General features: G+C 46.4%; 1 protein-coding gene across 1 annotated transcript in view; it reads right to left on the reverse strand.

Annotated features, from left to right (window-relative positions):
* Wwp2 (WW domain containing E3 ubiquitin protein ligase 2) overlaps nucleotides 1-16,447 on the reverse strand; it is a 118,379-nt gene that overhangs the window by 36,246 nt on the left and 65,686 nt on the right. Inside the window, exons 7-8 of the mRNA XM_052166192.1 lie at nucleotides 12,527-12,651; nucleotides 3,062-3,269 (exon numbers count right to left, since the gene is read on the reverse strand). Of these exons, the coding sequence (XP_052022152.1) occupies nucleotides 3,062-3,269; nucleotides 12,527-12,651 (333 nt within the window). The remainder of the gene's footprint in view (nucleotides 1-3,061; nucleotides 3,270-12,526; nucleotides 12,652-16,447) is intronic.

Here is a 16,447-nt window from a genome sequence, read left to right on the forward strand (position 1 = left end):
TCTGGTGGTCTCCTGGGGCAATGGTGTACCATTTTCAGGACAGGGTCAGATAGATCAGAGCATGGTTCTGTTCTAGGTCGAGTTAAGATACACACAGCTAGTACAGCAAACTAGATAGAGAAATGAGAGCTGGCACCAAGTTCTCAAAGACTCTAAGGGATTGGATCAGGTGCCCAGAGAGAGAACTTAGTGGGACCAGAACAGATATCATAAACTATTCTGAGCACTCACCATTTCCCACTTAGCTCTACATTTGCCAAGCCTAGCCCTGGACTTGCCATCTCTTAAGCAGTAATGAATGATCTATCTGTGGAGAAATGCAGGCCCGTGGGATGGCTTAGTAGGTAAGGTACTTAGCACCAAGTATGCAACTTGAGCTCAATTCTCAGAACCCATATAATAGAAGAAGGGGCTAACTCTCTAGAGGCTGTCCTCTGTTTTTTCTGTGTGTTTATACACACATCTATACAAACTTTTTAAAAACCATGTAACTAAAAAATTTCTAAATAAATAAATATGCATCATGTAAAGGCAATGGCCTGTAATTTGGACACTACTAGCAGAAGCTCAGTTACATGCTCATTTATAAATTTTCATAAAAGATAAAGGTATTCTGTGATTTCTCCCAGTGCCCTCTTGAATAGCATTTCAGGTCTACAAATTGGAAGGGCCAATATAGAAGCTATGGTCTTTCTGGGTTCCAATACCAACCAAAAAGCCCGCTGTCCCCACTCCTGTGCACTCTGCAGTGTTGGTGGCTGGCTCTAGTTAAAAACAGCAGTCTCTGAGCCCTGACATGGTCCTCCAGATACTGAGTGAGGTTCTAAGTACCCCTGGAAAACTGGGGTTCCATACTCTTCTCTACAACATCTTACACATAAAAGTGGGGAGCGGCAACTCCTCACCCCATCCATCCCACACACACGGGCACATTCTAAATGCTCTAAGAAAGGACACTGTCCAAACTCCACCTCAGAAAAGTGTTTTAGCCTCTGACCAAGAGAGGAAAGGGGTGGGGGACAGGCTTCCCTGGGCTGCTGAATAAAGAACAGTTTCAGAGCCTGGAGTTTTCCAACTGCTTGGAAACAGGAAGTGCCCAATCCGAGAGAACAGTAAACCACACACACGCCCTACATAAAGACGCGTTGAGCCGTTAGCCCTAATTGCCAGAGACTGACACAGAAGTGAGGCCGGCCTTCCAGGCATCTGCTCAGCGGAAAGCAAACAAACAGCTCACTGGGGACACAGGCGGCCATTTTCTCTCCTTTCTGCCAGAATGATTCTGCACTGTTTTTCTCAAATTATAGCACATAAATTTGAAAGTAAGAATAATACAAAGTCTCACACTTAAGAAATAGAAAATAAAATCTCTACAGGGATACTCAAACAGTTGGTTAATAATCTTCTTTCAAAATGAAACATGTTACCCCCCCAAAAAATAAAAATAAAAATTAATGGCCTTTTCAGAACTCCCTCTCACCACTCCAGTTTTCTTCAGGTTTGAGATAATAAGAATTATCTGCAATGGTTTTCATTGATCAGCACACTATAGGGAGAAAGGAGTTTCATGAATGCTAAGTATAAACAGCAAAAATCACACACTTTCTGATAGAGGATTTTTAACAACTGAGAGTTCAGAAATGGCTTTATGAACAAGGCAGCACCTTCTCCATGACGTAGGTGACATCTTTCCAACATCTGCAGGAGTATCCATAGAAGGATACACACCATCCTCAGCCTACCTCGGCTGGTCACTAGTGCTGAGCAGGACAGAACCGGGCTCCTGTGAAATGATTTCCTTCTGTATCTGTGTCTGTGTGGGGAGGGGCCGACAGAGCTCAATGGACAAGCCACAGGAGCGGCTCAGCTCTCTCCTACACACAGGCCTGGGACCTAACTCAGGCAGTCAGGCTAGAGAGCAAAGACCTTCCCTGCTGAGCCATCGGACCAGCCCTAAACATTTATTTTTACAACAGCACTGCCTTGGAGGTGGGGAAGGTGGCACTGGGCAAGTTTGCAGCTCAGGGCAACCTGCAGGAGTCGGTTCTCTCCCTCCACCTGGGGGCTAGGCTTGCTGGCAAGCACCTTATGCTAAGCCACCTTGCCAGCGTGGGACATAGGTTTATTATGTACCACATTGATGACCAGGGTGGACAGTGGGACAGTCCTGACCACTGTCTTAACTAAAGTAGAAGTGTTTCCCAGGTCAGAAGCAGCCTCTGCCCTTGTGGGTCCTTCAAAACCTTCAAAGCAATCCTCACCTGTCTCCCAGCATGTTTCACACACACCATTTACTGGGGTCCCTCCACAAGGATGCATGCTATCATCACATAACCAACATGTAAGCTGGACAGCTGGGCCACACAGGTGATGCAGAGGGATGAATTCAATCGCTGATGTAATTTATTCTGTCCCTTGGGGGGGAAATGTTCTTTTAATTTATTTTCTACATTTGTTTATATGGTGTGTGTGTGTGTGTGTATGTGTGTGTGTGTGTGTGTGTTGTCAAAGAACATAAACTCAAGGTGCCTGGCTTGGTAGCGAGTGCCTTTATCTACTGAATTATCTGGTCTGTTCCCAGAATCCATGGTCAATCTCCACTGACTACATAGTTTTCCTTTGTCTCGCTGGAGTTGTCGTCTGGGAGGAGATCTTTGTTACACAAGAAGATCAAGAAAACGAGACCTAGCATAACCCTGGCCACAGCTGAGGGCACAGCCCAGTCCCAGCAGCTCAGCACCTAGAGCCTCAATCCTTCATGGACTGCCAAGGTCGAACTCAGGAGAGAGAAAGCTTGTCACTAGTCAGACATCCTCCCACAACCCACGAGGGCAGTGAGCTCCACAGTCCACAGAAGCTGTCCACGTAAGTCCCAGCACAAATCACGCCGACCGGCACGGGCGGCTCAGGTGCTGGGGAATGCACAGAGCAGGCACCTCACACCATTCTCGAGTCAATACACAGCAGCTCGGCCAGAGAGCCCTGGGCACTGGGCAAGCCACAACCACATTGTTTCTAGCCTGGTGAGGGGAGTGCCGTCATGGGACACAAGACTACTCACCCAGCAGGAAGAGCATCGGGGGCCTGGGCAGCAGCAGGGAGCTGCTGTGTCCCGGAAGTGCTGGGCTCCTCTCCCTCAGCTGGTGTGGATGGTGCAGGGAGGGATGTGCTGGGATTTGAGGACACACTCAAGGCTGCTGCAGGCGGGGATGTCACACCAACAACTGACGGCTCTTCAGGATCACTGACTGTAGTAGGTTCCTCACTCACTGTAAATGCATAAACCACACTTAACAGAAGAAGAATTTTTTCTCTTACTAGGTTTCACATGCCATACAAAACTGTATCTGTGATACTAGCCTACTCAGATTAGACAACTATAAGTTTTATAAAACCAGGCCTAGTACGAACGGGTTCTGGCACTCAGAAGGTAGAAGCAGCTCACTCCACTTTTTTACACACCCTTCGGTGTGAATCAAGATTATGTGCAACTGAGTAATTGCCAGATTCACCTGGCTAATGCTAGCTGTCAGCTGAAACCAACATGTCTTCCTAGGCTGTCACCAAGCTAGACTTCTGAGGCGTGGGGCTCACTGGTTGAAAGCCTTGAGCTTTGTTTATTTACTAATTCTGCAATGCCGAGGATCAAACCTAGAGCCCTGTGTGGGCTTGGCAAATGCACCGTCACTGTCTCAGGTCTGCTTGCCTTCTTGTCAGGGTTGATACTAACTGGAAAGAGGCTAGATCGGCTGCTTAATAACTAAACCTATAAAATAAATGTTTCTCCAACATGAATGCAAAATTTTCTGTTTATATTCTATCCAGACCAAGCTAGTACACAAAACAGATGACAATCCTCTTTATGAAAATCTGTAAACTTTATGCAACTCCAATCTTAAAAAACAAACAAACAAAAACAAGTCTTAGATAAATTTACTGTGAAATTTATAAAGAAAACCTAACTTTGTAAGAATAGAGATGAAAGTCTCCAGAAGACTGCAGGGTTTCTGTGGGGTTGTTTTCCTCACCATATCAGACCTATTAAAGAGCTATAATAATGTACAAACTCCGGGGCTGGAGAGACGGCTCAGCCGTTAAGAGCACTGACTGCTCTTCTCAAGGTCCGGAGTTCAAATCCCAGCAACCACATGGTGGCTCAAAACTATCCATAGTGAGATCTGACTCCCTCAGATCTGTACTGTAGCTGTGTCTGAAGACAACTACAATGTACATACATAAAGTATATAAGTGAATCTTTTAAAAAAGGATAATAACGTACAAAATCAGGAAAAGTCAGAGAATGTGAAAAGTAACGAAGTTCAGAAACAGACAAATAATTTAATAATTCTTTGGAGGTTACAAAACAGTAAGGCTCTAATTCCCGAGGTGTGGCCTTCACTTATTGGGGGACACTTCTAATAAGGAGGAGCCGCCACCCTCACACACTCTGCTTCCCCAAGGTTCATGAAGTGTGTGAGGATGGAGCCTGTGGAGAAACTTGGCTCTCCCTCTGCCTGCCCTCAGAATACTGAGCTGGTGACCTGGCATCATCTGAAAAGGAACAATGAGGTTTTGTTTTCTTTAAAAATTACAGAGGGGCAGGGAGACAGCGAGATGGCTCAGCCACTGAGAATGTACACTGCTCTTCTAGAGAGCCTGACTTCAATTCCCAGCATCTCCATCTGATGGCATACAGCCCCTGGTATGCACCTCCAGGGGATCTGATGCCTATGGCTAACTCTATCACCTACACTCTTCTGCACACACACACACACACACACACACACACACACACAACTACAAATAAAACTTTAAAAAATGTTGTAGAAGATTTAAAAAAAACATGAAAGTATTGGATTTAAATATTTCAATCCATGTGTTAATGCCCTTTATTTATAGTAAAATTTCCCCATATTAGGCCGAGGTTAGTGGAGGACAATGCTCTTTAAATTGGCTTCAAGTTTTATAGAAAAACTCTTAAGATAATTGAGAAATTGCCAGTGATAGATATATAGATATAAAGATATATAGATAGCTGTAGATATAGATATAATCATCTGTTCATCTGTGTGTGCTTGGACACGTGTTTTCCCCCCTCGGACAACACATACAATTGTACACTTAAAAAATGTCTTTGTGGTGCTGGAGAGATGGCTTAGTGGTTAAGAGCACTGACTGCTCTTTCAGAGATCCTGAGTTCAATTCCCAGCAACCACATGGTGGCTCACAACCACCTGTAATGGGATCTGATGCCCTCTTCTGGTGTGTCTGAAGAGACCAACAGTGTACTCACATACATACAATAAATAAATGAATCTTTCAAAAAAAAAAAAAAGTCTTTGCAGGAATCACAAGAAACACAATAACCACTGCCTCTGCATGTTTGAGCTGTACTCTTTTTTTTTTTTTCTTTTAAGACAGGGTTTCTCTGTGTAGCCCTGGCTGTCTTGGAACTCCTCAATAGACCAGACTGGACTCAAACTCACACCTGCCTTGCCTTTTCAAGCCAGCACTCTGGAGACAGAGGTAGTTAAACTTGGAGTTCAAAGTCAAATCTTGACTACACAGAGTTCTAAGCCAACCAGGACTACCTAGTGAGACGATCTCAAAAGTAGGGGCAGCGGCGGCAGCAGGGGCAGCAGCGGTCCAGCCTTACCTCAAGGGAAGTCTGAAAATGACTCAGGCCGTCTGTGCTCTTGGTAATTACTATTAACACCTCCTTTTTTGGTTTTGGTTTTTCGAGAGAGTTTCTCTGTATAGTCCTGGCTGTCCTGGAACTCACTCTGTAGACCAGGCTGGCCTCGAACTCAGAAATCTGCCTGCCTCTGCCTCCCAAGTGCTGGGATTACAGGCGTGCACAACCACACCCGCTAACACCTCCTTTTTTAAAGACAGGTTCTCAGGTATCCTAGGCTAGCCTCCAACTCTAGCCTTTTTTTTTCAAAAAAAAAAAAACTTTTTTTGGAAAGATTCATTTATTTATTGTATGTATGTGAGTACACTGTTTCTTCAGACACACCAGAAGAAGGCATCCGATCCCATTACAGGTGGTTGTGTAGCTAACCTTGAACTTCTGATCCCCCTGTCTTTACCATCTGAGTGCTAGGATTCCAGGCATGCGACACTATGCCCTGTGCATTCGGTGCTGGGGATTGAACCGGGAGCTCTGCAGGCTACATAAGCACTCTACTGCCTGTGTCACATCCTGCCAACACTTTACTTTCTACCCGAGGTTCTTGCCAATCTCCTTCACAGCCCTGTTCCCCAGACGGTCTCCACTCCACTGCAGTCCAGCCTGGCCATTGCTTGTACAGATTCCACAGTTCCTGTGGCCTCTGCTGTGCAACCCAGAACTCCTGCTGTAACAGCACTTGGGACTTGGCAAAGGTGTGTTTTCAACTTTTTTAAAATTTTGGTTTGGTTTTGGTTTTTGAGAGAGGGTTTCTCTGTGTGGCCTTGGCTGTCCTGGAACCCACTCTGTAGACTAGGTCAGCCTCAAGCTCACAGAGATCCCCCTGCCTCTGCCTCCAGAGTGTTGGGTTAAAGGCACGCATCAGCCCTCACGTTTCCAATTTTTACTGAAGTAGATCAGAAGGCAGAGCCTTGTCTTGGTTTTATATTCTACACTGTCCAGGAGACAGCATTTGATAAATACTTGTTCAATACATATGCATCGCCAAGTCTAAAATTTAGAAAAGACATTAAAAATAAAATCACCTGATATTTGAACAACCACTTGAAAATAGTCCATTTAAACAGTATTCTGGGTGTGATTTGTTATCATTAGCTTTTGTTTGTTCACTGTTTGAGATGGCGTAGAACCTATGTAGCCAAACTAGCCTTGAACTCATTATCCTTCTGCTTCAGCCTGAGTGTGCTATACTCATCTTCATAAAAAAGATGACAGGATGTGGGTCCTTTACCCAATGTCCCCTAGTGTTACTCTTTTAACCATGGCACTTTTTGACAAATTAAAAAAAGGGGGGGATCTGTATAGTACTATTAACTAAACTCCAGGTTTTATTTGAATCTCACTAGCTTTCCCACTAAGTCGCTCATTCTGTTCTAGATCCAATCCAGCAGCCCTCATTGCCTTTAGCAAGTGCACTTTCATTAGTTCATCTGTCACTCCAACAGCCTGTGAGGAGAATGCTATTCCCACTCCACCACAGACAGCAAGCTCGGTGACTACTAAGACAGTGCTCTTCAAACAGCAGGACTGCTGTTCAAACTCAGAGTACTGTGAGGAGGAAATACTAAAAAGAAGGAAATGAAGAGGGCTTGAATGTTCTCCTGGATGGAGGAGGAGGAGAGGAGCCAGGGCAGGGAGGTGAGGGAGGGACCAGGGCAGGGAGGTGAGGGACCAAGGCAGAGGGGGGTAGGGGAGGGACCAGGGCAGGGGGGTAGGGGAGGGACCAGGGCAGAGGGGGGTAGGGGAGGGACCAGGGCAGGGGGGTAGTGGAGGGACCAGGGCAGGGGGGTAGGGGAGGGACAAGGGCAGAGGGGGGTAGGGGGGGACCAGGGCAAGGGGGGTAGAGGAGGGACCAGGGCAGGGGGGTAGGGGAGGGACCAGGGCAGGGGGGTAGGGGAGGGACCAGGGCAGGGGGGTAGGGGAGGGACCAGGGCAGGGGGGTAGGGGAGGGACCAGGGCAGAGGGGGATAGGGGGGGAACCAGGGCAAGGGGGGTAGGGGAGGGACCAGGGCAGGGGGGGTAGGGGAGGGACCAGGGCAGGAGGGAGGGGAAGGACCAGAGGAGGGGGTAGGGGAGGGGCCAGGGCAGGGGGTACCATGGCAGGGAGTTGGGGGGGGGGGGACCATGGCAGTTGATCAGCCACCGGTTTCTGTGACTGTGAGTGTTTTACAAGGCTCCTCTGTGATGTTGGTTGACACTTCAATTTTATGAATCACATTTATTCAAGGATGGGAAACCCTTTGGCCAAGAAAAAGATCTGGAATCCGACATCTTTTTCTTAGTCCTAGACAAGCCAGCCTACCCACTGATGAGCTCCAAGGTGAAAGAGAAAAGGAGGGAGGAGATTTTATCCCAAAATCAGGGGAAGCGCACACTCAACTCAGGCCTGCACAAAGGGCACCACAGTGACACCCTCTCCAAAACCACAACAATGAGTCTAAGCAAAAGGAAAAACAGCAAGGTTGTATGAGATGCAGGGGAAAGATTAGCAAAGGCATCCCTCAGTGCCTGACTGACAGTAAGATTAGATCCTTATTAGATTACATAGATTAATATAACTCCCATTTCTAGCATGCCTCTAAAAATTTAAAGTCCAGAATTTGTTTTGAGAAATTCGTGAATTTTCAAAGAGAACAAGTAACATGGCAGAGAGCTATCCCTTTTAGACTTCAGAAAACATACTAGGCCAGGGCTGGAAAGATGGCTCAGCAGTTAGGAGCACCGACTGCTCTCCCAGATGACCGGGGTTCAACACACACATGGCAGCTCACAGCCATCTCTAACTCCAGTTCCAGGGCATCTGGCTCCCAGTAAAGAGGGCAGCGTCAGGCAGCCACGTGGTGAGAGACTCAGGCGGGTAAAGCATCTATATACCTAAGGTAAACGTTTAAAACACAATCCCAATAACCAAAATTTGTGAGACACACTCAAAACAAACAAAGTCCCATGGTAGAGAAAAAAGTAGTAAGTGCTAAATTAAGTAAAAGTCACTATGGAAAACTGCTTAATTAACACTCAGAGAGAACAGGATTCCACTACAGAGAAAGATTAACTTAGGGCTGGTGTGCAGCTCAGGGGTGAGTATGTGCATACCATGCATAAGGTCAGGAGTCCAATCTCCAACATCCAAACAAAACAAAATAAAGAACAGAGCTAGTAAGAATAGACCAAGAGGTGGAACTTGTTAACATTGATAGCCTTAAAAACTAGAACAGAACAGTATTGACAAGGTCAGAGGAAAAAACCTCATATGCTAGTCTGTGAAATTTTTATGCAGCCTTGGCCATATAAGCAAACCTTTTTAAAGGAAATTTATTTCATTTTTATTGACTCCAGAATTGCACTTAAAAGCTATGAATAGTGGCCTGCACACACAGAGGCAGCTACTCGGAAGGGCCCGGTGGGAGAGCTACAGGCTGGGTATTCAAGGCCAGCCCAGACAGCACAGCTGTAAATGGCCCTTCAAAAACATGTTTCTATTTTTCCCCAAAACAAGTCTGTATGCAGAGGAAAGCATGCTAGCAGCGGTGCATGGCTGTAACTGTAACACTTTCGACACAGAGGCAGGGGAGTGCTCTGTGTGCAAGGCCAGCCTGCTGCGCACAGTCTTCCAAGTTAGCTACACAACACCACTCATATCTTAAACAAAACAAAACAAAAATAGGGAACTGCGTGAGAGTTGAGGAAGACTTGTTAAATGATGAATGTCTGTTAGCTATACTACAGTTTATTATTTTAATTTGATTTCACTTGGAATCTCACAGTCCTGGCCTCCCTTGAACTCAGTTTATGAGGGGCTCATGCAAGCTAGGGAAGCACTCTATCAACTGCTGACAAGCTACACTCCAACCATGGAAACCATTTTTAAAAGTAAGTAAGGGGCTGAAGAAGAGAGAATGACTTAGTAGTTAAGAGCTTTGTTTTTTTCCCTAACATCTTTTTGTTGTGGTTGTTGTTTGTTTGTTTGGTTTTTTTGATTTGGTTTTTTCGAGACAGGGTTTCTCTGTGTAGCCCTGGCTGTCCTGGAACTCACTCTGTAGACCAGGCTGGCCTCAAACTCAGAAATCTGCCTGCCTCTGCCTCCCAAGTGCTGGGAGTACAGGCCTGCACCACCACTGCCCAGCCCTCCCTAACATCTTTTATGTGGGTAAGTATAATACATAGCCAATAGGAAACTATTAAATTGATCTTGCATGCCTGTGAAAACTCCATCAGGAGTCACAGCTGCATACTCTTTCAGAGGACTAGAGTTCAGTTCCCAGCATCCAGAGAGGACTCACAATCTCACAACCACCAGTAACTCTTGGTCCAGGGGACCTGATACCCTTTTCTGGCCTTCTTGGGGTACATAATACACATACAGATAAATGTTCATGCCATTAATAAAAATAAATCTTTGCTTGTTTGTTTGGGTTTTTTGATTTGTTTGTTTTTTGAGACAGAGTTTCTCTGTGTGTAGTCCAGGCTGGCCATGAACTCAGTGATTCCCCCCCCCCCCGCCCCCCCCCCCCGACCTCTGCCTCCCAAGTGCTGGGATTAAAGGGGTGCGCCATCACCACTGGCTAATAGAAACACATTTTCTTAAGAGTAGACAAGAAGACACACAGATAAATGGAAGCATGGATTAAAAAAACCAATGAAGTGAAACAAAAACAAATATCCATGTCTCATAATTAAATTACTCATAAAGATAAGAGCTTTGTGCTAAGCACCACCCTCACTCTGTACGCCCCCTCCAAACCCTTCACATGTTTTATATGGCTTATTCCTTATAACATCTTACAATACACACTCTGGCCCTAACTTTACAAGGGAGGAAATAAAATGCTAGCAAGTAAGCCACTGAGTCTTAAACATATACTGCACATGGGAGTCCTGAGCCTACCACATGCGGTATAAGCATTGTGCATAGAAATCACATTTAAGGGAGCTGTAACAGATGAAAATCTGGGGTGAAATTTTCAATAGAAATTAGACAGTAAATCACTGTGCACACATCCCGGTGAGGCGCAAGACCACCAGTCTACTTCTTGGACCACCACTCCTAAAACTTAGAAACATGGCCCTGATATACACAGGCTGCCACTCACTCTCGTTTTATAAAATGGATACTCTACAGTTGTAACAACGTGAAAAAGCCAGTAGGACCTGGGGTCTGGTTTTCTCCTAAAGTCTTTTACATGTGAAGTACGATATACAGCCAATAGGAGGCTGTTCTATTACTCTCGCATGCCCTTGGCAGCTCTATCAGGAGGCACAGCTCCTACACTGCCATCCTAAAAGTGGTCCTCACAGGCCTAACAAGGATGGAGGGAGACATCCTCATTTATATCCCATCAAGGAGAGCCTCTGGCTGCCCACCCTGGAACAGAACACCCTAGCTTTCTGTTTTCATATAGTCCTGGCTGACAGTGAGGTCAGGATGAACTGTCATCATTGCAGAAAGAGGGGAGAAAAGAGGCAGAGGCAGAAACAAAAGGGAGAGGGTTAGGAGAAACAGAGGCAGAGGGGAGGCAGTGCTAGAGGAAAGGCAGAGGGGAGATGGGGGGATGCAGGAGAGAAGAGCGAAGCAGAGGGGAAACAGAAGAAAGGCGGAGGGGAGGCAGAAAGAAGCCAAAGAGAGAGCAGAGGCAGAGGACAGGAGAGAGATGGGCCTTTGTGACAAACTCCCTAAACTGGGTAGTTTGTTTGTTTGTTTGTTTGTTTGTTTTTTCAAATAGGTCATGCATAAATAAGACACCTAGGGTTGGGTGTGGTAGACTTGGGGGAGTGGTAGGTATATCCCTATGAGTTTGAGGCTCATCTGGTCTATCCCTATGAGTTCCAGGCCTGCCAGTGCTACAAAGTGAGACCCTGCCTCAAAAACAAAAACAAAAACAACAACAACAACAACAACAACAACAACAAAAAAAAAACGCCAAGCAGTGGTAGCACACGCCTTTAATCCCAGCACTTGGAAGGCAGAGGCATGCAGATTTCTGAGTTCGAGGCCAGCCTGGTCTACAGAGTGAGTTCCAGGACAGCCAGGGCTATATAGAGAAACCCTGTCTTGAAATATCAACAAAACAAAACAAAAACCAAAAAAACCACAATGGGACTGGGCTCAGTGGTTAAGCATCTTCCAGAGGATCTGGGTTCAGTTCCCAGCACCCACACTGGGTAGCTCCTAAGTGCTTTAACTCTAGTTTGAGGAACTGTATGTGACACCCTCTTCTGGTCTCAGAACACCTGTATGTATGTAGTGCACATACATTCCCTCAAGCATACACATACACATAAAAACTAAACGAAATAAGTCTTTAGTTTAATCCAGATGAAATCCAATACTGATAAGAAATGAATGAAAAAGCATACTTTAAAAATGTTTTCTGTACAAAGGAATATTTTGTTTTTCACTTCTATTTTCTGAGATAGAATCTCACGTATCCTGGGCTGACCTTGAACTTGTCATAGGCCAGGATGACCTTTGACTTCTGTTCCTCCAACCTTCTTCTACCTCTCGAGTACTGGGATTATAGGCACACATCTCTAAGACAGTTTTATGAGGTGCACAGTCTATCTCAGGCATGCTACCCAAACACTACCAACTGAGGTAAGTCCCCAGACCCAAAGGACTATTTTAGGATGCATGGGAACATGGAGAATAACCTTGGCTGTCCAGAATAAGCCAAAGAGGCCAACGGGCCAACGGAATAAGTCGTGGACTCAAATTCACACACGTGCTGGTGGCTTCTCTCAGCCCTATGTTGTGGCACAGAACGCAATGTCCCAAGTGCTAACAGGTCAGGCCAGAGCGTCCCCTGTAGTGCAGGCTGCGGCTGTGTCGTCACTCACCTGTGCCATTGGCTAAGCCACTGCCGCTGGGGTTCTTCACGGGCTGGCGGCGGCTCCTCCCGCCAGGGCTTTGCTCACTGGTTGCTGTGGCTGTCCTGGCTGAGCCACCTGAATGTCTGTGCGTCCTGGGGGTTCAGAGTATGAAGCAGACGATATAAGTCACTGTGAGAAAGAAGAACGCTCCCCCTCTCTCGCTATTTATTAGAAGCAGGGCCTCCAGCGGTTCACCTAACAGGAGCTGGCTGAGCAGAGCCACGGAAGCTTCCTTCTTGGTAAAAGCCCAAAAGGCAGCTTTGTGCAAACTTTTCCACTTGAAGTAAACAAATCTGGAGCAAATCACCCCCACATCTGAAATAACTGGCAAATACCCTGTGACCATCACATTATTTTTATTGGGCCCAAGTGTTAGAAATAAACAAAAATCTCTGGACAGACGGTTGATGAAATATTTCTCCCACTAGGTAAAAGGGCCCCAAACATGCAAATCAACTGTCTCTATGGCTGGGAAGATAATTAGGCAGTGAGAACCAATGCCCATGGCGGCACAGCAGACCTGGAGAAGATAACAATAGCTCTGGTGAGTGAGAGGCAATACAGCGTGACCTAGCTACAGAGATGGAAGGCTCTAGCAGAAACCTCTGACATTTTCTCAGAGCCCAAAGCAAGGAGGAAAATGTCTTCTCGGGCTTGTTTTATAGCTGCCTTCATTCCACTCTAAAGACTTTTAACTTCTGAGTTTCTCTATTCGTTGGTTTGGCCCTTTCATTAACAGACATTCTCAATATGCCCAGTCATTTTATTGTCAATGACCAGATGATTTAAATGGTACCTAGTGAATGAAGACAAATCTGTTTCTTTCCAGGAAAGGGATCAAAGGTTGTAAAAACAACTTACACCACAGGGCATGGGGCAGAAGAACCATCAACAACAGCCCGGATCACAGTGACCCCAGAGGAAAACCATATGCACTAAGCTACACCCCATGACCTGGGCCCTGCACTTTAAGGCACCATTTCCCTCAGCACGGCCACTCTTGACAGTGGCTCTAGTGCCTTCATTCACAGGTAGGGAAACAAACAACAGCCAGTTCTATGGAGGGCAAGCTTGGAATAGGCCCACCCAGCCCCTTCCCACCCCCCTCTTGGCTGAGAGGAGGTGGAATGGATGGGCTCTTGTTGACTTTCTCTGGAGCTTCTCTCTCCCAGTTAATGCACAAGTGGCAAGATGGCCTCCACCAGACACTTCACTGCTGAGAGGAACACCTGCCAGAGTCCCCTGCTGCTGAGGGTACTTCTCCAGCAGGCTGGGATGACAGACCAACAGCCGGAAGAACAGCTGGCTTTGTTGGGAGTTAGCAACCATCCCACCACATACTTTCTCAATAAGAGATTCTTTTTAGTTTCTTGTTTTTTATTTTTATTTTTTGATATAGGGTTTCTCTGTGTGGCCCTGGCTGTTCTAGAACTTGCTCTGTAGACCAGGATGGCCTTGAACTCAAGAGATCCACCTGCCTCTGCCTCCTGAGTGCTGGGATTAAAGGCGAGCATTAAGCAGCAGCAGCACCACACGCACCCTACTCCTTTCAGTAGCAGATTCTTGTGACTAGATGGACCTACAGCAAACTACTAATGATGATTGCCTTGGGAACTGTGAACACGGTGCTTTGGTTTTGGTATTCTTAGATTTTTCTAGTTGCTTTCTCGGAGCTTGTATACTTCTGATAAGAAAAAGAACCCATAAAAAAAAATTTTTTTTTCTTAAGAGAAAGAACAGTTGTCCTTGGGGTAGTGAGTGTGTGTGTGTGTGTGTGTGTGTGTGTGCAAATGTGATGGCACACATCGTCATGCTAGCACTCAGGATGCAGAGTTAGGAGGATTGCTAAGGTTAGAGAGCAGTCAGGGAAGTACCAGACCAAGAGCTACAAAATGAAATTTTATCTTTAAAAAATAAATCTGGTAATGGTGTCACGCGCCTTTAAGCCCAGCACTGAGGAGGCAGAGACGGCAGATCTCGATGATCTACAAAGGGGGCTCCAAGCAAGCCAAGGCTATGTGGCAAAACCCTGTCTCCAAAGCAAACAAATACAGTGAAAGAGAGTGAGAACAGAGAGACAGAGACAGAAAGGGAGACAGAGTTCAAGACCCAGCAAACTCTGAATCCACACTATGTAAAGCCAGTGTGGTCATTAGAAGCTAAGAGAAGAGAAACTTGGCCATAGAGGAGGGCTCAGACTTTCTTCCTGTTCTATCTTATTTTTCCTCACACTGATTTCATAAATCAAAAAACTGTCAACTGTGGAACCATACCTCAAAGAATTTCAAAGCCCCCATTGGTGGGAAGAAATGTTAGTATTAAGCGCTTCACCACAAAAACAGCTAAAGAGCGTGGACCAATTCTGGGGGGAACAGTGTCTGCAGCAACTGCCCAGTGTGGCCCGGCGTGCGCATGTGTTGAGGGCTTGAGAGAGACCAAGGTGGTCAGTGACTCTTCCAGCCAAGAGTCTTCTTACACAGACAACCAAAGACCTTCCCGGTTCACTGTCAGACACACAGGCATGGACAAACCCAATTCCTTCCTGAGCCAAGGCTCTTTGCCATTTCTGTCGAGCAGTTGGTTATGGAGAACAGGGTGGGACTCGTGGCTCTCCTGGCTCCTCCCTCCCTCTCTTCCACGAAAGGGCATGTGGTCAGAGTCGACAGAGGATACTTTCAGAAATGTTTAACCACTAATGATAGCAGCTTACCCTGAATGACAGGCTGGAGCCGGGATCAGCCCATAAATCAGGGGCAGCTGGGACCACTTTGCATGAACTGCTGCCTCCCAGCTGAGCCCATGCCACTATCACCTCACCCCAGACACCAGACACCAAACTCTCTCTCTCTCTCTCTCTCTCTCTCTCTCTCTCTCTCTCTCTCCCCCCCTCCCTCCCTTCTTCCCTCCCTTCCTCCCTCTTCTCTCTCTCTCTCTCCCCTCTCCCTCCCCCTCCCTCCCTCCTCTTCTATACCCTCCCTCTCTTTCTCCCATCTCTTCCTTCCCTCCATCCCCCTCCCTCTTCTTGCCCTTGTATTATTATAAAACAAGACCATCACAGTCTTACCAATTGAGGAAAATCTCTTCAGCAGTTTCCTCTCCTGGGTTGCTCACTCAACCCTTAAAAGATGCGATTGTGTCGTGATTACAAACTGGCTCACTCACTGAAACCACACACCACAGGCCAAAATAGCGCTAGGACAAACTCCAGGCAATGGGGAGATGAGCTGGCCTTTGCCACAGACATCCTGGCTTCAGCTCTGCCAATGACTTCAACCTTGGCTTCATCCCCCTTCACACTGTAGGGGCAAGAAGTCTCTATGAAGCCCCCTTCCCCCTACACACACACACACACACACACACACACACACACCAGGCAATGAGAAGACAACTTAACCACCATGCCAGTCAGGCCAAACTCCACAATGGTTTCAAGTTGCCCAGTTACGGAAACTTAGCTCTGTTTCTGTCAAATCCTTCTCTGAGCATTGGTAATATCCTTACCTCAGCTCCTTCCTCAGGAACTGAAGCCACAGAGCAATGCCAATCAAGGCCAGAGCCCGGGATGCTCTCACACTCCTCAAAGTGGTTCTGAAGCAGAGGAGGGCTCAGGCAACTACTCTTGACTCTCATCTCGGTCCTGAAACTTTGTCTGTATCCTGATGACCACAGCCTTAGATGTCTTGAGACATCTTGTCTCATCCTTCTTGTGAATCACTGAATTATATTACTCAATTGTTACCTTGACTGCCAGTCCGTGACCCCACAATGAAATACACTGACCTGCAGGCCTGTTCCAACACACATTTGTTGCAGGATATTTGATCACACTGTGTACCCCCAAATCGTGTTATTTACTAAAAAAAACTTGTTTCTAGTTGTGGTGTGGCT

The sequence above is a fragment of the Apodemus sylvaticus genome, chromosome 21 (assembly GCF_947179515.1).
Source record: "Apodemus sylvaticus chromosome 21, mApoSyl1.1, whole genome shotgun sequence".
Lineage (NCBI taxonomy): Eukaryota > Metazoa > Chordata > Mammalia > Rodentia > Muridae > Apodemus > Apodemus sylvaticus.